The 25,485-nt window shown below is 39.4% G+C and overlaps 2 protein-coding genes across 15 annotated transcripts in view; both read right to left on the reverse strand.

The window, feature by feature from the left end:
• The window catches only part of LOC127440847 (gastrula zinc finger protein XlCGF8.2DB-like), an 88,266-nt gene that overhangs the window by 48,268 nt on the left and 14,513 nt on the right, over window positions 1-25,485 (reverse strand). For 3 of the 11 annotated variants that reach the window (XR_007897203.1, XM_051697838.1, XM_051697826.1), the window contains exon 1: window positions 4,635-4,824. The exons of 1 other annotated variant lie outside the window; for it this stretch is intronic. The gene's annotated coding sequence lies outside the window, so the exon portion shown is untranslated. Of the gene's footprint in view, window positions 1-237; window positions 426-734; window positions 930-4,634; window positions 4,834-25,485 lie in introns of those variants that run through there. 7 more of the 11 variants (XM_051697837.1, XM_051697836.1, XM_051697829.1 and 4 more) reach the window with 6 other exon arrangements.
• Window positions 10,448-16,604, reverse strand: LOC127440839 (gastrula zinc finger protein XlCGF8.2DB-like). 4 transcript variants are annotated; one of them, XM_051697808.1, is made up of 3 exons: window positions 16,503-16,604; window positions 15,660-15,826; window positions 10,448-13,629 (listed from the first exon to the last, which is right to left on the reverse strand). In XM_051697808.1, the coding sequence occupies exons 2-3, from the start codon at window positions 15,712-15,714 to the stop codon at window positions 12,608-12,610; spliced, it is 1,077 nt and encodes a 358-aa protein (XP_051553768.1). In that variant the 5' UTR covers window positions 15,715-15,826; window positions 16,503-16,604; the 3' UTR covers window positions 10,448-12,607. The 4 variants fall into 4 exon arrangements, with proteins under 4 accessions (XP_051553768.1, XP_051553770.1, XP_051553771.1 ...); XM_051697810.1 differs by having other exon boundaries at window positions 16,574-16,603; XM_051697811.1 differs by having other exon boundaries at window positions 16,418-16,535.

The following is a 25,485-nucleotide window of genomic DNA, read 5'->3' on the forward strand; positions in this document are numbered from 1 at the left end:
ATTCTTGTTACATATTGTTTTGTTTACTGTCCTTAGAATGCAATAAATGCATTTTGACAGGAAAGTATTATATATAAATATATATGAGTTCATTTTCAGCACTTTCAAAATATGTGATTAACTATGAAAAATCATTAATTTGATTAATTGTGATGAAATATTTTAAATGGACTGACAGCACTAAGAAAAACTGAGGTAAATGACATAAATGCTGATTCAGCACTCATGGACACCAACCTCTTTATTCCTCAGTATCTTCCTTTTATATTGCACATAGATCTGGGATACTGATGTCTTCCTTTCTCCTCTTTAATAAACTCCGTCTTTCCCTCATGTAGAATGTGCTGTCACAGAGATATTCCTGCTTGACTGAAGGCAAATGTCACTTCAAGGACGATGGGAATATTTCCAGCATGGAACGAGATCTGCCAAATTAAAATAAATAAATGATCCCTTTAAGAATTTTTTTTTTCCTTTTTGTACAAATGTATTTTATTCCTACATCTCTCCATACATTTCAGTATTAAGTCTTACATTTATTTTAAGTAGGATTCAGGGATGCAATACTGTGCTCATGATACCAAAAACTGATATCATTTACACACACACACACACACACACACACACACACACACACATGCATAAACATTGCCAAACTAGAAATATTTGAATCCACAAATAACATTACTATTGTTGATGAAATGTACACTGATGAACCAAAACATTATGACCACCTGCATAATATGTTGTTGGTCCTCCATGTGCCACCAAAACAGCATTGATCCACCGAGGCATGAACTCTACCTGTGGTATCTGGCACCAAGACATTAGCAGCAGATCTTTCAAGTCCTGTAATTGGTGAGGTGGAGCTGCCGGGTTTTGGACTTGTTGGTCGAGCCCATCCCATAGATGCTCAATCGGATTGAGATCTGGGGAATTCAAAAGGCCAAGTCAACACCTTGAACTCTTCATCGTGTTCCTCAAACCATTCCCGAACAATATAAGCAGTCTGGCAGGGCGCATTATCCTGCTGAAAGAGGCCACTGCCATCAGTGAATACCACTGCCATGAAGGGGTGTACCTGGTCTGCAACCATGTTTAGGTAGGTGGCACATATCAAATTGATGTAGGGCTTTACTGGTTGTTTAGATCAGTGTCACTATCAGAAATAATTAATAATTATTTCTTTAGTTATGAATTAATATTTAAATTAATTAATTGAATCTAACTCATTAAAACCTCATATGGGACTCCAGTAAATGTAGTGTGCTACATTTAGGAGCGGGTTTGGTTATTAGCAATAATTAATAATTATCAAAAGATAATTATTAAAATCAACAGAACATTGATGAGAATCAATGTTAGCTTTTTTTAATCCTTTAAATCAACAATTATCAAAAGATAATCGCTAATTGTTAACATCGATGAAACAATTAAAATTAACACTAGCTTATTGATCTTTCAAATTCAACAATCATCAAAAATAATTATCAATTATCAAAAATCAACAGAATATTAATAAGGATTAACATTGACGGGGCACCACCCTGAAATCAGGGACTAATAACCAAATAGTAAAACAGTATCAATATTAGATTGTTTTCTTAGGAAAATCGACATCCGAAGAATATCGATTTTCGGGGAAAAAAAACAATGAATGAAGGTTTGAATCCGAGCACTGACATCCCGTCAGCATGACACAGGTGTATGCAAAACAAACCAAAACACTTCTCTTTGAAATATAAACAAAGTTTATTTATGCAGTAATATCAATTAATAATTAATACAATGCAGTCAATAAACTTCCGACTTACAACTACAAAATAAACAGTTATATGATTAGATATGGAAACTAAAATAATCCTATAACACATAAGGTGTGTGTGTGACAGTGTGTGTGTGTGTGTGTGTGTGTGTGTAAGGAGGGACGCACACAAAATGGCGGACGTGACTCTCGTGGAGAGTACGTCACGCGAGACTTCCGGCCAGGGAATATGACCGCGAATGGGGGCGGAGAGAAACCAGTCAATGGCGTCTACCAGTTACCGCATGTATTCGTTTGTACGATAGCTTAGGGACAAAGCTGGGCTTTAGCATTAAGCTATCTAGGAGCCGAAAATGTGTGCCAGAATGTTTGTGAGGGGTCGCGTGCGTGCGTGTATGTATGTATGTATGTATATGTGTGTGTGTGTGGTTAGTATGAGAGAGAGAGAAGTGACGGCCCTAAAGCCGATTTCGCGATCGTGGGAGAGAAAGTAGCTGTTAGTTTATCGTTCAGAGACGCGGTGGACGACTCGTAAACAGTCCCGTGTTCTTTGACTCTTTAATGGATGAACTCAGTTTATCTGTCTCACCCGCGATGGCGAAACTGCACAACAGTCCAATTTGGTTGGACCACAATACAGCAAAACAAATTTGTGATAATTAATACCCTGAGTATTAATAATGAGCGGACATGGCGGTCTGTAAACTGTACAAGCAAAAAACCTTGAAACACAAGAATAACACACTATAATATTCTATCTCTGCCCAGACGTAAACCTCTTACTTGAATCACATGAGGACACAGGTAGAATGTGTTTTCCTCCGTCCTTTAATTCCGACCCGGTTCCTTGAGGCTCGGGTGATGACGGGAGGCCGTTTCCTCGCTCTGTTGGCGGGCACGGCTGTTGATTCTCGGCGGGCTGGCGGAGAACTCAGAAATGTCGACTTGATTGATGATGGAAGAGAAACCTTTAATCTTTTCACTTCTGCAGGCATACGGATGAAGATGTGGTTGCACGAGGTTGCACCTGAGAGCAGCAATGAGCTGCGTCTACACACTGCAAACAAAGTTGCTGGAAGCAAATCCCGGAAGCATTTCAGAGGTATTTCAACTCCTGATGATGTCATGTTTGAGGGACGTTCTGTTGTGTGCCTCATCCACTAGGAATTGAGAGTTCGATCCTTTAGTGAGCAAGGCTTCATGGGATTTGTAGTCTGTTTTGGACTCCCTTTGTTTGATTTTGGCGCGATTTTTATCAGTATAATTTACGACTTGGAATGTGGGGGTTTGAGTTAGGTTTTTATGACTGTGTTAGGCCTGCCTTTGTCTTCTATCTGAATACATGAGGCCCAACATTGATGTCCACAAGAATAGCCGGACCCAGGGTTTCCCAGCAGAACATTGCCCAGAGCATCTCACTCCATCCACTGGCTTGTGGTCTTCCTACAGTGTATCCTGGTGTCATCACTTCCCCAGGTAAATGGTGGACACGTGCATGGCCGTCCAAGTGATGTAAAAGAAAATGGGACTCATTGGACCAGGCGACCTTCTTTCACTGCTCCAAGGTCCAGTTCCAATGCTCGCATGCCCATTGTAGGTGCTTTCAACGCTGGACAGGGGTAATCATGGGTACTCTGACTGGTCTGTGGCTACACAGCCCCATACACAACAAGGTGCAATGCACTGTGTGCTGACACATTCCTCCCGTAACCATCATTAAACTTTTATGTGACTTGTGCCACAGTAGACCTTCTGTTGGTTCGGACCAGACAGGATAGCCTTCGTTGCCCTTGTGCATCGATGAGCCTTAGGTGCACAACACCCTGTCGCCGGTTTTTAATTTGTCCCTGATCAGACCATTGTCGGTAGGCACTCACCACTGCTGACCGGGAGCACGCCAAAAGCCTAGCTGTTTCAGACATGCTCTAATCCAGTTGTCTGGCCATAACCATTTGGCTTTTGTCAAAGTCGCTCAGGTCTTTACTCTGCCTATTTCTCCTGCATTCAAAATGTGTTCAGATGATCAACATTACTCGCTTCACCTGTGAGTGGTCATAATGTTTTGGCTTATCCATGTATAATTATTTCAGAATTGAAGGCATCTTCTCACATATACAGAAAGTGATACATTAGGTTCAATGTTTATTCATCCATAACGGGCCCTTAATGCGGAATCAGTGTATTGTATTGATATCAGTTTTCCTTGACTAGAATCCAAATAAAACTTAACCTGATATTTTTTTGTCTAAACATGATTTGGTCAAATATTAAAAATTAAGCACAGGTTTTATTTTCACTCACATTTTTCATGAACATATAAATAGAGATTTTTAACAGACAACAGTGACACTTATACAGTACTTAATTAAATGTAGAAGTGCAGATCAGTGATTTGAACACATTAAAAATTCATTTTCTCTTTCTGCTTCAGCTCCTGCAGGACTGTTATTGTTATTGCATATTGATGACTTTTGTATGACAAAATACTTTTAAAGCATGTTATGTACCCTTTTGGATAAAAACTTCTGCTAAATGCCTGAATGTAAAATAAGTATTATCTATGAACAAGCGAAAACATTAATCCCCTGTTAAGCTTTGTGTGAAAAACATACGAGACTCGTGAACTCAGTTTTCAGTATTGGGCTGCAAAAACAAAAAATTGCATGCTCCACAAATCTGACATATTTTTGAAACAGTTCAATCTTAAATATTAATTTAATCTTCCATGTTCGTGTTATGTTGAGTTTAGCTTGTTTTAATGATTCACATAAACAATCTAAATGATTTCAAGTAATATTACCATGTTGTTTATGTGTACAAGTGTTGTATTGTTTCATATATTTTAGTTAAAGCACTGAAAAACACAAACCTTAAATCAACTGAATCACAACAGACGGTGGAGTCCTTATGACGCCACAATAACAACAACAACTTCTTCTTCTTCTTCTTCTTCTTCTTCTACTTCTTCTTCTTCTTCTTCTTCTTCTTCTTAATGGCGGTTCGCAAAATAATAACGATATTTTCCGCCACCTTCTGTTTGCATGGACACGAGACTGACCCTGGGTGCTTTCTGTTCCGAAAGGCTCATCCCTGTGCCCTAATCCCTTCAGAGGGAGAGCTTTGAAGGGTGTAGGGCTCAAAAATATCAGTCATTCGGAACGCACATCAGCGTCTTCTATCCAAACCGAAGGAGACGCTGCCCTCACACAAAGTCTGACGCTAATGACCATCACCTGCACATAATCAGAAATATTTACACATGATTTTGCCTCACTAAATGCTTTTAGCAAACTGAAAATAAATTATTTAAATCTGTATGAAGAAATGTAAGCTTAATGTTTAAAAAGATGTGTTTGATCGATTTATATAAACAAATGTGCAGTGCATGTATTAAATAAAGAGACAGTTAAAGTGGTGTCTGAGGGATCTTCTACCAAAATATTAAAATATTTTATAGAGTATATCAATCAAGTGGAGTTGGATATGAATGTTAAAGATCATCTGTTCGTTTTGAAGCATAATGACAGCAGTCCAGTTTTTGTTTGAATATTTTTACACTCAAATGATATATTTTTATATTTCTTTATATTCAGATACCCAAGTATTGGGGAATAGAAGCCCTTGTGACTGTGGGATGATACTGTTCGGGGTTTCAGGGGTATCTGCTGTGAGAAAATGTAGAAAACGTAAAAGTCTGAAAGGATCATTTTTATATTTCCATTAAAGTGAGAAAGATGAGGTTACCAACTAGTAATTTTAATTGTCTTTCACTGTCATCCATGGCAGAGACGATGACATGTTTTAATTTTGTGAAAATTAATCATAAGACCATTTTATGCCATCCATGGCTGCTGGACTACTTTGTGAACTGTTATTTCCTTCTTCCTAATATATTAAAAATTTCTTCATGGAGAAATAAATGACTAAAAAGTATGACTAAACAGAAATCAGAAAAAAATGCTATCTTATTTTTTAAAGATAATTTTTTACAAAGTTAAAGTTTTGTGTGAAATTGAGTAAATATAGTGTGTGACAAGTCTCTTGCACTGTTGTGGAGGAGGAAGCGGGAGCTGGGCAAACAATCCAAGGTAAATCTTTATTTTTAATACTTTTCAGTATCCTCACACACTGTTTGCTTTTCAGCATAACTCAACTGAATGTACACATCAAAACGGCTGCATGAGTCAGTCAGAGTCAGTCAGTCAGTCAGTGTCTGTCTGTCCGTCTGTCTGTCTGTCTCTCTCTCTCTCTCTCTCCCTCCGGTGATTTGGACTGCCCTTTTATCCCCTCCAGCTCTCACTGTAACACAACAGCTGTTAGAGGTGATTTCCCACAGGTGTCAATCCTTACCGTTCTTCCTGTCCCGGCCTCACTTTCCACAGACGTCACCCGGCCACACCCACATCACCACTTAGTGCTGAGAGTTTATTAATGTTTTAGCAATTTTATATTTACTTTATTTAATATGTTAATTTGTGATATATCGGCATTGAAACAGATTATCGGCCACCCTGATTTCTGGATATCCACATCAGTCATTAAAAACTCATATTGGTTGACTGCTAGTCAATAGTAGAAGTTATGACTAGCGAGCAGGAGGGTGAGGTTTAAAATATTTTTTATTAAGGAAGGAAGCAGCAAAAATAACAGGCTTATGATCAGAGAAGACATAATTCAGTATAACTGACAGAAAAACCATAAGATAAAACAAAGTCTAATGTATGTTCATGTGTAGGACCACTCACAGTTGAACAAGATTAAAAGAGTCAAAAATATTAAAAAAGTATTTGGCCAGAAGATTTAATGGACAACAAACATGAATATTCAAATCTCCCAGAATTAGAAGTCTGTCATATTTTTGGCAAGATTGCCCACAAAAAGTCAGAAAACTCTTAAATAAAATCATTACTGAATTTAAGTGGGTGGTGAAACACCACGCACAACACAGGATCAGTCAGAGAAAGATTTAACAGATTTACTGCCTTGCGTTCCATGTCTTCTCTGACGTTTTCTCCAGTGAAGAGCACAAGCAGGTGTAAACATGATGGTATAGTCAACAGAACGGGATGAAGGTAGGTGCACGATGCTCTTAGTTCTTGTTTAAACAGCTTATCAACAGTATTAATGATGTTAATGAGTGTCGGGTGATTGTAAACCAACAGAGCAGAGATATATTGGAAAAAAAGAGACATAAACAGACCAGGTAACAAACGGCCAGCCACACACTGGTGCCATCTTGCCACAGGTTTTTAGAGGACATCTGCCCAGCCACGGACTGGGCTTCCCCTGGCACTTTTGCCAGGTTTTGACTTCTTAGCCTGTTTTTTTGAGGCACAAAACAAGGAACCTGCAAGGAAGACCAACCGTCTCTCCAACGACCTGGTCCTCTGTCCATCCACAACTGACGTAAACAACACACCCCGAAGAGTTAACCCACGTAAATCTGCTAGAGCAGATAACAGGCTATACCCGGTCAGGTGCTCAGGGGATGAGCTGATCTGCTGGCAGGCACTCTCATTGACATCTTTAGACATCTCACTGCACTCAGCAACAGTACTTAAAAGTCAGGATCATCCTAGTGCAAAAAAACTCAACTGTTTCCTGTTTAAATGATTACCAGCCCATAGCGCTCATGCCCATAATCACAAAGTGCTTTGAGAGACTCAAAAGTGATGCCATCTCTACCGTACTCCACCTCACACTCACTCACCTGGACAGGAAGAACAATTACACCAGACTGCTGTTCATAGACTGTTCATAGCTCGGCATTTACAATAATTCCACTGAGGCTGGTGGAGAAGTTAATTTAGCTGGGTATGAATACTTCTGTTTGTGACTGAAAAATCAGAAGATTTGGAAAATCGTAGCAGATGTAATAATGTTGGTTACATTGGAATCCCAAGGAAAAAGGAAGGTCAAGTAACTGGACAGGCTTATTCTTAATTTGGTAGACACAGCATCTGGAAATAGAGCATGCGCACAGAGCTCTCGGTCGGCTTCCCGGGGCGGGTGGCAGACCCCGATCCATTCTGGCAAGATTCTTGCGATCGGTAGACAGACACTTTATTTTACGTACAGCAAGGAATAAAGGCAAATTGTGCTGGGAGGATTACATTATGGTTTTTCCAGACTTTGCCAGTGCTACACAAGCGAAACGGGAGAGATTCAAAGAGTGTAAGAAGTTACTTCATGCACAGGATGTGAGCTTTTCATTGCTTTACATGGCTAAGCTGAGAATTGATGCCAAGGATTGACGTAAGACTTTCACATGCACACGACAAGCTATGACCTTCATTAAATCAATGGAGTGGGTAACTCTGCCCGCACTGAATCAACAATATAGATGATATATTATTATTTGTCTCCGACCTTAGAAGATCTATGCCTAGCCTCCATAGAATGATTCATTCTTTTTCCAGATTTTCAGGATATAGGGTGAATTGGTCTAAATCTGAAGCTCTTGATCTGACAGCATATTGCCTTACCACGGCTTTCCAACCTGGCGCCTTTCAATGGCTCAAGCAAGGCATTAGGTATTTAGGCATTTAATTTCCAGCAAATCTGAGAACTGTAGTTAATTTGGACCCATTCATGAAAAGGTTCTTGTGTGATGTGGATAGATGGGCTTCACTACATTTGTCTATGGAAGGGAAGGTCAATGTTTTAACAATGAATTGTATCCCCAAATTCATTTATCTACAACAGTCTCTCCTTTTAGAAGTTCCTTTCTTATTTTAAACAATCTGATAGAATATGTAAGTATTTTATTTGGAATGGTAAACGACCTTGGTTACTTTTCAGTAAGTTACATAGACCAATTGACAAAGGAGGTTTAGGCCTCCCCAAAATTTTGTTTTATTACTATGCTTTTAATCTTAGACACTTGGCCCATTGGACTCTTCCACCTGAGAGTGCCCCTCCCTGATACAACACTGAACAAGCGGTCCTTGCCCCAATCTCACAATTGCAAAGTCTTTCTACTGGATTGCCTGGAGAAGCAAAAATGCATCCCATTATTTCACACATTCAGAATGAATGAAACCAAATAACAAAGGTTTCCTGTATGTTCAATTTTGATACATATATGGCTGAACCCCAAATTATATATTAACAAGTCCACCTTTTGCTGGAAAAAATGGATTGAGAGGGATGTTGCTACACTTGGTGACCTTCATGAAAATATAACAGCAGTTTGGGATTTCTGAGTCTCAATTGTTCAGGTATTTACAGTTGTGCCATTTACTTGGTACTAATTTTGGTGGTAGTACACAGCCCCCTAAAGCTGCAGACACACTCTGTGTGGTGCATGAAGTGTCAAGTGTATTATTCCTAGTTGATTCAGAGTCTTGGTGATGGAGTCTTAAAGGCTCTTAAGAGGTTATGGGAAAGATATTTGAACTTGGTATTGGAGGATGGGGAGTGGGAAAGAATTTTAAAAATGTTAAAACCAAGTCTAGGGATGCAAGGGTATGCCTTATTCAGTTTAAGATTTTGCATAGTTTCTACTGGACTCCCTCTGATAGTTTAGGCTTGGTTTAAAAGACACACCTACCTGCTGGCAATGTCAGTTGGAGGATGGAGACATAGTCCATGCTCTATGGTTCTGAGCTAAGATTAGAGAATTCTGGGTAAGAGTCCAGAATATATCTGAGGCTCCAGATACTCAAATTTCATTCTGCCCTAGACTATGTATATTGGGGGGATGGAGCGATTATTAGAGGACAAATATACAAAAAGCTGGGTCCAAACGAGTGTAATGATTGGCAGACAGATAATCTTAGAGAATGGAAGTCAAAAGGTGCTCCCTCATTTCAATAATGGTTCACCGAATTGGGCAGGGTGGTGGCATTTGAAAAGATGTCAAATAAATAGCTTGGCAGATTGGTCGCATATGGTAAGAAATGGTACAATTACTTGGCCTTTCTAAAGGGCACTTGGTGTAGAGAGAAACATGATTGTAGTTGAAATTGTGAATTGTATCCTTTGTTGAACTCTTCTCCTTTTCTTTCTTTATTTGATGATTTGTGTATTTTTTTGTACGCTTGTGGCTCAGGCCTTGACCACTGTGATGTATGTTGGGGGTTGGTGACTGGGAGGGGGATCGGGAGTTAATGGGGGTTGAAGGGAGATAATGTTTGATTCTGTGTTTATGTATTGTGTTTTGATTTGTATAATGCTTAGAATCAATTAAAAAAAAAATTAATCTGAAAAAGACAACCTGTTTTTAAATGTTTGTTGACTTAAGAAAGAGCTCTGCTGTCTATACTCTAAACATCAACTACTCTGCTGTTGAGAAGGTCCACAGTGTTAAGCTCTTGGGGGTGCACATTACAGAGGATTTCACCAGGACAATCGACACCACCACCACCATAACCAAAAAAAGCCAAACAACTACTTCATTTCTTGCACAGGATGAGAAAAGCCAACCTCTCTTCTCCCATTCCCACCACCTTCCACTGCGACTATAATGAGATTTCTCTGCAGCTGCATCACCATTTGATTTGGAAACTGTACTGTAGGGCTGCACCTAATGTTTCTTTTTTTATTGATTAATCTAACGATTCTTCTTCCGATTAGTCGATTAATCTAACGACTAATTTGCTGATTATTATAAAGATTTTTTTTTATCATTTTTACTTGATTAATATAATTAACCCAAAAAAATATGCAAAACTTGTCTCATTAATATTTCAATATTTTATTAAATCATCTTCTCTTAAACACAAACAAATGTACAAGAAACAAAGTGTGCACTGCAGGGCATTATTCTGCAACAAAAACAGTGTTACTATGAATGCAAACTTTAATACAGTGAAAAATACACTATTAGCATAACATAAATATATATAAATAAAACATTTAAATGTACTAAACTAAAATATTTGATGCCATGAGTGTTCCTTCATTTACTATTACTGTTATTTTGAATGGCCATGGAAAAGGAAGCAATGTGATAATTTCACCTGATGAAAGTAGTCCGTTAATTTACCTGATGAACTTTCACCTTTTGCTGAACCTTTATGCTTCGTAGAGCTAATGTGTGATTCTAAATCACTTGCACCTTTATTAGAAACTGACACATAAGTGCCAGCTTTACATGTCATACATTCTTCTTCCCACGGATCTCGACCTGGACGAAAGCATGGGAATTTTTTGTGCAAATCTTATGTAAATTTGCACATTCGTTTGGGCATTGTTTCTACTCAGCTGTCATTTGCTGCTGCTGTCAAGCAACTGTTTGATGCCGAACACAACAGCGCTTTGCGTGTTCACGGAGAGATTGACAGGCAGGAATTTGGCCAATAGTTGCTGCAAGCCTCTTATAATTGACCAATTGGTGTGCGAGAAGGCGGGACATACAAAGAGGGGTTAAAGCAATGCAAATATGCGCGCACACACAATGAAGTATTAGACCAGATGCACATCATAATGCAACTAAAGCCAAATACCGGACATTTTCACAAATTTAGAAATCCCGGCCGGACACTTTTTTAAGGTCCGAAAAAGAGGGTATGGTCACCCTACGTTAGCAGTGGTGCAGAAATTACTTTTAACATGGGGGCGATGAGGAAACATTTAGAAAATCAATTTAAAGTGACTACTACTAACAGAAACACATGTTGTAATACTAATATGTCATGCTTGGGTGGGTGGGGACAAAAAGTAAACAGGACTTACGGTGCTGCCTTGCTGCCGTCTTGACAAAACGCTCTGGGATGCTTTCGCTTCAAGTGTTCATGGCGGTTGTACTGCTGTGATAAGCCATTTCCAATCTGCATAGCTTACACAGCATCACATTGTTGGGTCTCTGGCTAAAATACTCCCACGCTTTAGATGACTGTAGGCGAGTTTTTTTTAGCTGCAGCTTGTTCTTCGGGGAAACCATACTTAAACCGGGCGCTGCCATTTTAATTACTCCATTGCGACGCATGTTATGCAAATCGACGTATTTCTGTAATCGATGACGTCGATTACGTCGATGAATCGTCCCAGCCCTGCTGTACTGTCTCTGTCCTTGGAGAGGCTAGTGAAGACAGCCGAGCAGATAATTGGAGTTTCTCTCCCATCCATTAACAAACTCTTCAAAAGAAAGTGTACCCGCCACGCAATTAGTTTTTAAGTTGATTAAACAACCCATTGCTTACTCGTGGTTCACTCAATGCCGAGTTTGAAATATTTACACGTGTTGACGGTAAACTCAGAAAGGCAATCTCAGCACAGCACCAAATCAAAGAGTCACCATGGAAAAAGACATGAATCAAAAAGAGCACTTAAAAGTTGTAATAATTTTGAACGAGGATTTTAAAGCAGTCTTCACCCACAATAGCAAATAAGGCTGCATCGGTTTAGGAGTGTCCTTGACAAAAAGCATCCTTAAATCAATGTGAGTTTTAAGTTCATAAAACTATAAAGATTTACAGTACAGTACTTGTAGAAGCCTAATTCAACATTTATAGTAGACCTCTGCCAACCACAATAGTTGTAAAAAAAGAAAGTCAATCAATGAATTGATTTCCATCAATTCATATCAAAGAAATATAAAGTAAATCACAATTTAATTGTACTATTTTTTGTGTGATATGTTAAAGGGTAATTCTGTCATTCTAATGTTAACAACATTAAATCTAGTAGATACTGTTTATACAAGGTTATGATCATTTAACTGCATAAATATGCTAATTTGGCTGTGCATAACTTTTTTGTGGTTCTTTTTTTTTTATTTATTTTTTATGATTTTCAAATTACAGCCACTAGATCTAGTGGACTGACTGAAGTTGAACTGACTAGTGAAGACTGAAGTGCTTAATTAAATAATAACTGTAATAATAATTGGCCCTAAAATTAAATTTGCTCATATGACCGTTTTGGACAATGATTTTTTAAATGAGTCTGTAGATTATTTGAGTGGCTGAAACTCTTCTCACACGAAGTACAGTGGTATGGCTTCTCTCCAGTATGCACCCTCTCATGTGATTTCAGGTTTCCTGATGTTTTGAAATTCTTTCCACAAAAAGAACACACATGAGGCTTCTCATTTGTATGAGTTCTCATGTGTACCTTTAGCTGTGATCCCAGCGGAAATTTCTTGCCACACTGATCACAGTTAAATGGCTTTAATCCAGCATGATAGCGCAGATGAACTGTGAGATTGCCTGCTTGTTTGAAACTCTTTCCACACTGAGCGCAGGTGAAAGGACTCTCTCCAGTATGAATTCTCATGTGACGCTGAAGATTTCCATTAATTGTAAAACTCTTTCCACACTGATGGCACTTGAAGGGCTTGTCTCCAGTGTGAATTTTCATGTGAACATCAAGATGTCCTCTCTGTGTAAAATTCTTTCCACACTGATGGCATGTGAAAGGCTTCTCTCCAGAGTGAAGTCGAAGATGACTCTTAAGGTTTGCTATCACAGAGAAACTCTTTCCACACTGATGGCAGGTGTGAGGCTTCTCTCCAGTGTGAATTCTCATGTGAATCTTAAGGTTTCTTTGACATAAGAGACTCTTTCCACACTGATGGCATGTGAAAGGCTTCTCTCCCATGTGAAATCTTAAGTGAGTTTTAAGGCTTCCTTTTTGTGTGAATTTTTTTCCACATTGACAGCATTTAAAAGGCTTCTCTCCAGTGTGTATTCCTAAGTGAGTTTTAAGGTTTCCTGGTTGTGTGAAACTCTTTCCACAGTGAGAGCAGGTGAAAGATTTTTTGGCTGTTGTTCTTCGAGTTCTTTTCTGTGATAAATTATTTTCGGTCTTTAAACCATTAAAATATTCTTCACCAGTCTTGATAGTATCAAATTTATGATACAGCTGTTTCTCCTCCACGTCATTCAGTTCTTGACTTTCTTCTTTCACTCGTATCAAGTCTAAAATGAATGAGTAAATTGAGACATGTGAAAAAAGAAATACAGTTCACTTGGTTCGGCTCATTTCAAAACGAACCTAAACTGTGTTAAAGGAATATTCCGGGTTCAATGCAAGTTAAGCTCAATCAGACAGCATTTGTAGCATAATGTTGAGTACCACAAAAAAATTTTTTGACTTGCCCCTCCTTTTCTTAAAAGAAAAAAGCTGGATTACAGTGAGGCACTTACAATGGAAATGAATGTTTTTTTTTTTTAAATACTCACTGTTTTAAAAGTGTAGCCACAATACATAAACAATATGCATGTTAACATGATATTAGTGTGATAAAAACACTAACCTTTTCTGTTTAAAGTTATAGCCAATTTTACAACTTCATTGCCATGACGATGTAGTCATCAAACTCTAAAACGACAATTTAAACAACTTCACTGCTCAAATGATACACAAGTTTAAACAGAAGAATTAATGTAAGTGCTTTTATAAAATTATAAGCTTCACATTTCTACTTTTAAACTCTCCAAAAAAATTGCCATATTCACTTCCACTGTACATGCTTCACTGGAACCTCGAGTTGAAATTCATTTTTGTGGTAATCAGCTTTATGCCACAAATACTGTCGATTGAGCTTAACTCGAACTGAACCCAGAATATTCCTTTAATAAAATATGTGTGCAAACAGTCCCCTTATTGGTCACAATATTTGTGCGCTGTTCCAGGATTTAGCTCATTCATCAATATACTGATTAAAATTATGTATCTGTAAAAAATTGTCAACCTTTACAAATTTTAGAGTATTGTTTATGTCTCAGTTATGCAAAGCACTGCCTAGTTGCTTCAGCAGTATTTCAGCATTAAACAGAGCCTGTTCTGCTCTCTCTCCCTCACTCTATCGCACACACACACAGCAGAAAGAGTGAAGCCCTCTGATAGAGATCAGTGGAGAAGCCATGTAAAAATGTTTTTTAAGTCCTACCTGTGTTCTGCCGCTATCCAAAAGTGAGAAGCGATCATACTAAAATGACCTCAGGAATTATTAAACAACTCCTAATTTAAACTTGCAATTATATTTAATATATGATGAATTACAGTGACGTGCTGACCTACAGATGTCTACTGCAAAGATCCATCAGGTATGTTCATGGTTTTTATAGGGAAATTGTATGGTTCGTTGGGTCGGATTTATGACCGGCTTTAACAACTTGTTCAACTAATACTATCGGTTAAAAATTAGCTGAGAGGTAACTTGTTGGGTATATCACGTGGGGCATGTTATGTACATATGAGAGTGCTGTTAACACGTAAAACACTTCAAAAATACGTCTTCCTCTCGTCTGAAAGACAAGGAAATATGAAGCGTGTGCTGTAGGACCATTTCATCCATGAAGACGACATGTTTAGATGAAAATTGTAAAAGAGGACTTTAAAGCTGTACGAGTCGAATGCATGAATTTTCTCAACAAAAATAATTAGGATTGCCAGCAGCACAATTTGTGGGTAAATTGGCTGTTTTTATTCTTCCATTGTTAACCTGCCAAAAGTTATCACATCGTAGGTTTATTTGGTGTGCAAGCAATCCATTCAAATTATATTTCATAAACTAACAAGGAAATATACAGTCTTTCATACAAATGTTGATGTAATAACTATTGCTAAATATGCACGTCTGTCATATAAGCTCGTTTTAATTCAGCCAATATTGTAATACTTGTTTGGTCACTTGTTTGATTAATGGCTTATTGGTTAACCAGTTAATAACAGGTTAAAGCTGGCAGTGAATCAGTTAAAAGAATTTGCCAAAATTTGCCTTCCTAGTCAATTACATTTTCACCAAAAGCAAACCGCTCCAGAGTTCATTTGCAATTGGTTGGACTAAAAGTTTCGGTGCGGATCCGAGTGCGACTGCAGCGTTCACGTGTCTAAATGAACCAAACTAAGGGAGAAAACGCACCAGGTTCCGAAACAAACGTTCCAAACAAGCCAGATGTGAAAACACCCTTAATGTTCCTCAATCATGATCATGAAAACCAACCTCTTTGTTCCTCCGTATCTTCATTTTTTATTCTGCATGGCTCTGGATCACTCATGTCTTCACTCTCCTCTTAAACAGATTTTTTCCAGAAGTATGTCAGTAGACTTCAGTGGTTACACTTGGAGTTGTTTCTCTTTGTATACTTTTTTTTTCCTTCGCTTGTAGCACTGCCAAAAAAGGAGCCAAATTCATAAATTTTTTTACAATATTTCATAGTTGTATCAAATGCAATCACTCGGTTTACCATGTATACACATAGCTAGGTTTTAACCGCCTTTATGACATCTAGAACAACAAATAAATGGAAGTAAAAGCAGAATTATCCAACATTCATTAAAAATATAATTAAAAAATGAGCAAATGTAGATCTTTAGATATTTAGTGATAATAATTTGCAACAAAAACTTGAATCCAGACTTTAAACAAACACAACACAAAACTGACATATTGAAGATTACAAAACAATCAAGTAACAGAATTTGGCATTAAAATAGTTCAGTCTCAAATGTCTCATTTAAAGTGGATACATGAATGCAGGCAGGCTTTAAATGAGTTGAAGGAGATGAAATGATGATGAGTATAAATAACAGGTCCTTTATAATCCAATTTAACATCAAGAATAAAAGTCTCCAACAGGCCAGTCATACACAAAAACAGTCCCAATACAAACTATACAAGTCAATTTAACAGACATCAAAAGCTGTTTCAAACAATCCTGCATCAAACAAACATTTCCATTATACAGCACAGTTACTCACAAGATCTGGATAAACAGAGATTGGAAAAAGAAAAAAGAAAAAAAATTATTCATACAAGTTTTAACATTTTTAACTATCAACTTACATAAGTGTTGAACAAAAAAACTTTCCTCAATCAAGACTTTAGATGAATTGACAAAATCAACATGAACATACAACAATACTTGCTTGTGCATCTTCTTCTATCTCACATTTGTACACAACAGTGTGAAATACCCACTGTTTATCACCCTCTGGAGGCAGGGATGATTATTGCACCCATGAGAAAAAAAAAAGAAAAAAAGAAAAAAGGGCTGGAGACTGTTACAAGACTTTGAAACTTACAGTTTATGTATTAAGATGTGGACTTTAAATAAAAAAGTATTGAAATTGGGTTCATTACTCAAAGTTCACATGACTGAGCATGTATACATGCACGCTCTTACACTAATTATGCTTATCGACAATGTGTGTGGCCATGTAAACGCATTAAGCGGCTTTTCTTTATCGGTGTAAGGTCCCAGATAGCACACGTACATCTCCAAGATGTGTGTTTTAGATTTTTTTCATCTGAAAAGCATAACAATCTAAATAATATCTGCTAAATATCTTAAAAACATCAGATTTACAAACATTCTAAATCATAAACGTCTCAAATCAAATCAAATCACTTTATTGTCACACAACCATATACACAAGTGCAATGGTGTGTGAAATTCTTGGGTGCAGTTCCGATCAACATAGTAGTCGTGACAGTGATGAGACATACCAGTTTACAATAACATCAAATTAACACAACACAATTTAAACATCTGTTATACACATAATTACACTCAACAGTATACAAATAATAACATACACTGTACAGTATACAATACGCACTATATAGATACACATTATTCAATAAAAATAAAAAATAAAAATATATAAAAAAGTATATATATATAGAATGTACAGTATTGTACTGTATTGACATTCAGGCTGTCGGTTGATAGTCAGTTGTTAAGAGAGAACATAATATAATAATAATATAATTTATGACAGTCCGGTGTGAGATATAAGAGTAAGGGTAATAAAGTGCAGTGCTGATGTATTTTGATCGTGGGAGATCAAGAGTTCAAAAGTCTGATTGCTTGTGGGAAGAAGCTATCATGGAGTCGGCTGGTGCGGGTCCTGATGCTGCGATACCGCCTACCTGATGGTAGCAGTGAGAACAGCCCATGGCTCGGGTGGCTGGAGTCTCTGATGATCCTCCGAGCTTTTTTCACACACCGCCTTGTATATATTTCCTGGAGAGAGGGAAGCTCACCTCCGATGATGTGTCTGGCAGTTCGCACCACCCTTTGCAGTGCTTTGCAGTTGTGGGCTGTGCTATTGCCGTACCAGGCGGAGATACAGCCAGTCAGGATGCTCTCCACAGTGCAGGTGTAGAACCGTGTGAGGATGTGGCGGTTCATTCCAAACGTCCTCAGCCATCTCAGGAAGAAGAAGCGCTGATGAGCCTTCTTCACAACGACTTCAGTGTGGATGGACCATGTGAGTTCCTCAGTGATGTGGACACCCAGGAACTTGAAGCTGCTGACTCTCTCCACTGGTGCTCCATTGATGGTGATGGGACTGTGTTCTCTGTCTTTTCTTCTGAAGTCCACCACAAGCTCCTTTGTCTTACTGATGTTGAGGGAGAGGTTGTGCTCCTGACACCAGTGTGTCAGAGTGTGTACCTCCTCTCTGTAGGCTGTTTCATCATTGTCAGTGATCAGACCTACCACCGTCGTGTCATCAGCAAACTTAATGATGGCATTGGAGCTATGTGTTGCCACACAGTCATGTGTGTACAAGGAATACAGTAGTGGGCTGAGAACACAGCCCTGCGGGGCTCCAGTGTTGAGGGTCAGTGATGAGGAGATGTTGCTGCCTATTCTAACCACCTGGCGTCTACTTGACAGGAAGTCCAGGATCCAGCTGCACAGCGAGCTGTTTAAGCCCAGAGCCCAGAGTTTCTCATCTAGCTTGGAGGGCACTATGGTGTTGAATGCTGAGCTGTAGTCTACAAACAGCATTCTCACATAAGTGTTCCTTTTTTCCAGGTGGGAGAGAGCAGTGTGTAGTGTAGATGCAATGGCATCATCAGTGGAGTGGTTGTTGCGGTAAGCAAACTTCAGCGGGTCAAGGGAGAGTGGCAATACAGAGCAGATGTAATCTCTGATTAGTCTCTCAAAACATTTGCTGATGATGGGGGTCAGAGCAACAGGATGCCAGTCATTTAAACAAGTTATTTTTGATTGTTTTAGAACAGGCACAATGGTGGATGTTTTAAAGCATGTTGGCACTACAGACAAAGAGAGGGAAAGGTTGAAAATGTCCGTAAAAACACCAGCCAGCTGGTTCACGCACGCTCTGATGACGCGGCCCGGAATGCCGTATGGGCCAGCGGCTTTACGGATATTCACCCATCTGAAGGATCAGGTTACATCCGCTACAGAGACGGAGAGTGAACTAACCTCTGTAGCTTCAGCCACGAGAGCAATCTCCACGAGGGCGGTGTTATTTCCCTCGAAACGAGCATAAAAATTATTTAGCTCATCCGGTAGCGAGGCAGCGGTGTTCATGGCGGAGTTTTTATTCCCTTTAAAGTCCGTGATGATGTTAATTCCCTGCCACATGCTTCTAGAGTTGGTGGTGTTAAACTGTCCTTCAATCTTACTCCTGTACTGGCGTTTTGCGGTTCTGATAGTTTTTCGGAGGGCATAACTGGCTTGTTTATGCTCCTCCACGTTCCCGGAATTAAAAGCGGAGGTCTGCACATTAAGTGCCAGCGAACATCGCTATTTATCCATGGCTTCTGATTCAGATAGATTCGTACAGTTCTGGTCGGAACGACATCCTTTATGCACGTTCTGATGAAACACATTACGCTATCAGCGTAAAGCTCGATGTCGTCATCAGAGGCGGACCGGAACATCTCCCAGTCTGTGTGATCAAAACAGTCTTGTAGCGTAGAATCTGATTGGTCCGACCAGCGCTGGATCGTTCTGAGGGCGGGTGCTTCCTGTTTCAGTTTCTGCCTGTAAGCGGGCAGAAGCAGAATAGAAAAGTGGTCCGATTTGCCAAATGGTGGGTGGGGGAGGGATTTGTAGCCATCCCAGAAGGGAGAGTAGCAATGGTCCAAAACCTGGTCCCCTCGTGTGTTGAAACTTATGTGCTGGTGATATTTTGGTGCGACTGATTTTAAACTGGCTTTATTAAAGTCCCCGGTCACAATGAACGCGGCCTCAGGGTGCGCGGTTTCCTGCTCACTTATACTCCCATATAGTTCCTTGAGTGCCCGGTCTGTGTCGGCTTGTGGGGGAATGTACACAGCTGTGATAATGACCGCTGTGAATTCCCTCGGTAGCCAGAATGGTTGACACAGAAGCATAAGAAATTCCAGATCAGGAGAGCAGAAAGACTTGATAGAATGTACGTTCCTCTGATCACACCAGGATTTGTTGATCATAAAACACCACCACCTCTGCTTTTACCTGAGAGGTCTTTCGCTCTGTCCGCTCGGTGCACGGAGAACCCCGCGGGTTCAATGGCTTAGTCTGGAATCTCCGCAGACATCCAAGTTTCTGTTCCCTTGTATCTCATTGGAAAGAGATCCGCGCTTTCAGCTCGCAGAGCTTGTTATCCAGAGACTGAACATTTGCCAGTAGAATAGTGGGTAGCGGGGGTCGATTTGCGCGGCGTCTTACTCTGATGAGAACGTCGGCTCTGTTTACTCGTTTCTTCCTGCGTTTCCGCGGCCGTGCTGCCCAGACAAAGGGCTCCGCTTGCGTGTTTGTAAACAGCGGGTCGGCATTGAGGAATTTGAAGTCCGGTTTACGGTGTGAAATTGCTGAACCAATGTCCAAAAGTGTTTGTCTGTCGTAGACAATAAGGCAGACAACATCCGAGACAAAAAACATAAGAATTGTGAACAAAACAAACAAAACATTACTATGTTGTGTTGGAGCTCGCAACGCAGCAGCCATACTCTGCGCCATCTTGAGTCCAGATGTCTTATTGACATCCGAGACATACAGGTGCATCTCAATAAATTAGAATGTCGTGGAAAAGTTCATTTATTTCAGAAATTCAACTCAAATTGTGAAACTCGTGTATTAAATAAATTCAATGCACACAGACTGAAGTAGTTTAAGTCTTTGGTTCTTTTAATTGTGACGATTTTGGCTCACATTTAACAAAAACCCACCAATTCACTATCTCAAAAAATTAGAATACATCATAAGACCAATAAAAAAAACATTTTTAGTGAATTGTTGGCCTTCTGGAAAGTATGTTCATTTACTGTATATGTACTCAATACTTGGTAGGGGCTCCTTTTGCTTTAATTACTGCCTCAATTCGGCTTGGCATGGAGGTGATCAGTTTGTGGCACTGCTGAGGTGGTATGGAAGCCCAGGTTTCTTTGACAGTGGCCTTCAGCTCATCTGCATTTTTTGGTCTCTTGTTTCTCATTTTCCTCTTGACAATACCCCATAGATTCTCTATGGGGTTCAGGTCTGGTGAGTTTGCTGGCCAGTCAAGCACACCAACACCATGGTCATTTAACCAACTTTTGGTGCTTTTGGCAGTGTGGGCAGGTGCCAAATCCTGCTGGAAAATGAAATCAGCATCTTTAAAAAGCTGGTCAGCAGAAGGAAGCATGAAGTGCTCCAAAATTTCTTGGTAAACAGGTGCAGTGACTTTGGTTTTCAAAAAACACAATGGACCAACACCAGCAGATGACATTGCACCCCAAATCATCACAGACTGTGGAAACTTAACACTGGACTTCAAGCAACTTGGGCTATGAGCTTCTCCACCCTTCCTCCAGACTCTAGGACCTTGGTTTCCAAATGAAATACAAAACTTGCTCTCATCTGAAAAGAGGACTTTGGACCACTGGGCAACAGTCCAGTTCTTCTTCTCCTTAGCCCAGGTAAGACGCCTCTGACGTTGTCTGTGGTTCAGGAGTGGCTTAACAAGAGGAATACGACAACTGTAGCCAAATTCCTTGACACGTCTGTGTGTGGTGGCTCTTGATGCCTTGACCCCAGCCTCAGTCCATTCCTTGTGAAGTTCACCCAAATTCTTGAATCGATTTTGCTTGACAATCATAAGGCTGCGGTTCTCTCGGTTGGTTGTGCATCTTTTTCTTCCACACTTTTTCCTTCCACTCAACTTTCTGTTAACATGCTTGGATACAGCACTCTGTGAACAGCCAGCTTCTTTGGCAATGAATGTTTGTGGCTTACCCTCCTTGTGAAGGGTGTCAATGATTGTCTTCTGGACAACATGATTGTGTAGCCTAGTGAACCAAACTAAGAGACCATTTTGAAGGCTCAGGAAAACTTTGCAGGTGTTTTGAGTTGATTAGCTGATTGGCATGTCACCATATTCTAATTTTTTGAGAGAGTGAATTGGTGGGTTTTTGTTAAATGTGAGCCAAAATCGTCACAATTAAAAGAACCAAAGACTTAAACTACTTCAGTCTGTGTGCACTGAATTTATTTAATACACGAGTTTCACAATTTGAGTTGAATTACTGAAATAAATGAACTTTTCCACGACATTCTAATTTATTGAGATGCACCTGTACGTCTTATAGACACATTGCAAATAGCAAATAATATTTAAAAAAAGTAATAATTCAATACTAATTAGTATTTTTATAATGGTATAGTAATAAAAATATTATAATTGTAAAACAATGGCTATTCATCAATAAAACAATGATGCATCATAATACATAATTATAAAATTAATGATAATCATATAATTGATTTAATAATAATGAAATAACAAACCAAACATTTACATATTGTTTAGATAATAATATAATATACCTTATTTGTTGATATCAGTTTAAAATGTTCGCAAAAACAAACTGGCCTTTTAAATTAACAGATAACAAAGGACTTTATTATCTGTTAATAAAAGGATATAAATAACCCTGATTATTAAAAAAAAATAATAATTCATATATTTTTTTTTCCCTGGATAGCAAGCCAGTTGCTAATATATATATATAGAGAGAGAGAGAGAAACATCCTCTCACTTTCAACTGCTTTTATTTTCAGCAAATTTAACATGTGTAAATATTTGTATGAACATAAAAAGATTCAACAATTAAGACATAAACTTAACAAGTTTCACAGACATGTTACTAACAGAAATGGAATAATGTGTCCCTGAACAAAGGGGGGGGGGGGTCAAAATTAACAGTCAGTATCTGGTATGGCCACCAGCTGCATTAAGTACTGTAGTGCATCTCCTCCTCATGAGATGTTAATCTACTCTTCCATCAAGGTACTTGCAAGTTCACTGACATTTCTGGGGGGAATGGCCCTAGCCCTCACCCTCCGATCCAACAGGTCCCAGACGTGCTCAATGGGATCGAGATCCGGGCTCTTCACTGGCCATGGCAGAACACTGACATTCCTGTCATGCAGGAAATCACGCACAGAACGAGCAGTATGGCTGGTGGCATTGTCATGCTGGAGGGTCATGTCAGGATGAGCCTGCAGGAAGGGTACCACATGAGGGAGGAGGATGTCTATCCCTGTAACACACAACGTTGAGATTTCCTGCAATGACAACAAGCTCAGTCCGATCATGCTGTGACACACCGCCCCAGACCATGATGGACCCTCCACCTCCAAATCGATCCCGCTCCAGAGTACAGGCCTTGGTGTAACGCTCATTCTTTCGATGATAAACGCGAGTCCAACCGTCACCCCTGGTGAGACAAAACCATGACTCGTCAGTGAAGAGCACTTCTTGCAAGTCCTGTTTGGTCCAGCGAAGGTGGATTTGTGCCCATAGGCGACATTGTTGCCAGTGATGTCTGGTAAGGACCTGCCTTACAACAGGCCTACAAGCCCTCAGTCCAGCCTCTCTCAGCCTATTGCAGACAGTCTGAGCACTGATGGAGGGATTGTGTGTTCCTGGTGTAACTCAGGCAGTTGTGGTTGCCATCCTGTACCTGTCCTGCAGGTGTGATATTCGGATGTATCGATCCTGTGTAGGTGTTGTTACACGTGGTCTGCCACGGCGAGGATGATCAGCTGTCCTTCCTGTCTCCCTGTAGCGCTGTCTTAGGCATCTCACAGTATGGACATTGCAATTTATTGCCCTGGCCACATCTGCAGTCCTCATGCCTCCATGCAGCATGCCTAAGGCACGTTCAGGCAGTTGGTGATTTTCAGAGTCAGTAGAAAGGTCTCTTTAGTGTCCTAAATTTTTATAACTGTGACCTTAATTGCCTACCGTCTGTAAGCTGTTAGTTTCTTAACGACCATTCCACAGATGCATGTTCATTCATTGTTTATGGTTCGTTGAACAAGCATGGGAAACATTGTTTAAACCCTTTACAATAAAGACCTGTAGTGTTATTTGGATTTTTACAAAATTATCTTTAAAATACAGTTTCCTGAAAAAGGGACATTTCTTTTTATGCTGAGTTATATATATATATATATATATAGCTAGGCCAAATTTAATAACCGCAAGTTCACTAACACTGTATGGCAACGTACGATTGCATGCATTCCAACTGGAACTTAATATTGAAATATCATTGTGCCACATTGCTATTAATAATTACAGGACTTTTAGTATTAGTTGATTACAACTGTATTTTAGTTTTTATTACCAGATGCAAACATTACTGTGCAGCTAGCAGAGTTTTAGCAAACTACTCTTCGGCCACTTGAAAGCAAGCTAGACATTACCTGTAATGACAACAACAGTTCACTTTCTTTATCGTCTTGGATGTCACTCAGCTGGTTGTCTCTTAAGCCTGGTTTATACTTTGGAAGAAGCTGAACTTTTTTCTCCTGGACAAACTAAAGCACCCCAGGTGAACAAAGCCACTGTTTATATTATGTGTGACGACATTTAAAAATGTGTTCATTTAGGGTGATGTTACGATGTTTAACGTACTGTTCCAGCCACAAGTAAAGCCAATAACGCAGGGTTTTCTCTCCATGGACCACCGCTTTTAGTGCTTTCTTTGCTTAGTTAAACTTGTCACAGCCCCTTTCACTTTTGAAAACTCCAATCTCTCTCCACTCATTTGTCGTGGCCGTGCTGTCTTTGTAGAGTTTGTGTTGCAAATCATGTAAAAAAGTATACTTCCACACAATCTCTGAGAGACAGGCTTCAAAGTTATACATTTTAACGACAGTATCTTGGGTAACAACTCCTCAGCTGGCATGCGCGATTGTAAATAAAAACCGTCATGTCCAAACCACACCCACAAATAGTTTAACCAATCATCAGTGCTCTTCGACCAGCCGAGTTCTCTTGGGTCAAGAATTTCAAAGATGTGTACAAACAGGAGAAATCTCACATGTTGGAGGTGTTCCTGTGTTTCGCTGCCACTTTTCTGCCACACGTCTTTTCACAAAGGGAAACCATCTTCGACCAACAATCCATCTGTACTTTCATGGAAACCAAAATACTTCCATACTTTTGGCTGTGTTCCTCCTTTAGCCATGCTTCTAATTCACACTGGTGTAACGTTGGGTGTCTAGGAGAGGAAGAGGAAGAGAGGACACGCAGGAGTAGAGTCTTTAAATCCTTTATTTACAGTCGCTGGTGTGGAACAAACGCTGGAGTAGAACACACAATACATTTTAACACTAGTAATCGCTGGAGTGGAACAAACGCTGGATTGGAGCTAACAATAAATCTTAACACTTCACTAACTCAACATAATACTTCAGGGACTGACAAAGGAGTGGGTAAAACTAGAGGATATTTATACAAAAGGAACTAATGAGGGAATGGAATACAGGTGAGGATAATAAGAAACAGACGGAGTGATGAGGGCAGTGCACTGTGGGAAATGAAGTCCAGTGAAAAACTTCAAAATAAGAGTCCTTGAAGAAGATGATGGAGACAGACTGTGACAGCTGGTTTGTTTACATAAGAGTGCACAAGTCATTTATGCCCCATACACACAGAATTGTGAATCTTGATTCGTTGATGAAAAAAAATACTGTGTGATCGAAAAATCTAAACAATTTGGCTAAAAGGTTATCTAGATTTATTTACTGTAT

The sequence above is a fragment of the Myxocyprinus asiaticus genome, chromosome 5 (genome assembly GCF_019703515.2).
Source record: "Myxocyprinus asiaticus isolate MX2 ecotype Aquarium Trade chromosome 5, UBuf_Myxa_2, whole genome shotgun sequence".
Lineage (NCBI taxonomy): Eukaryota > Metazoa > Chordata > Actinopteri > Cypriniformes > Catostomidae > Myxocyprinus > Myxocyprinus asiaticus.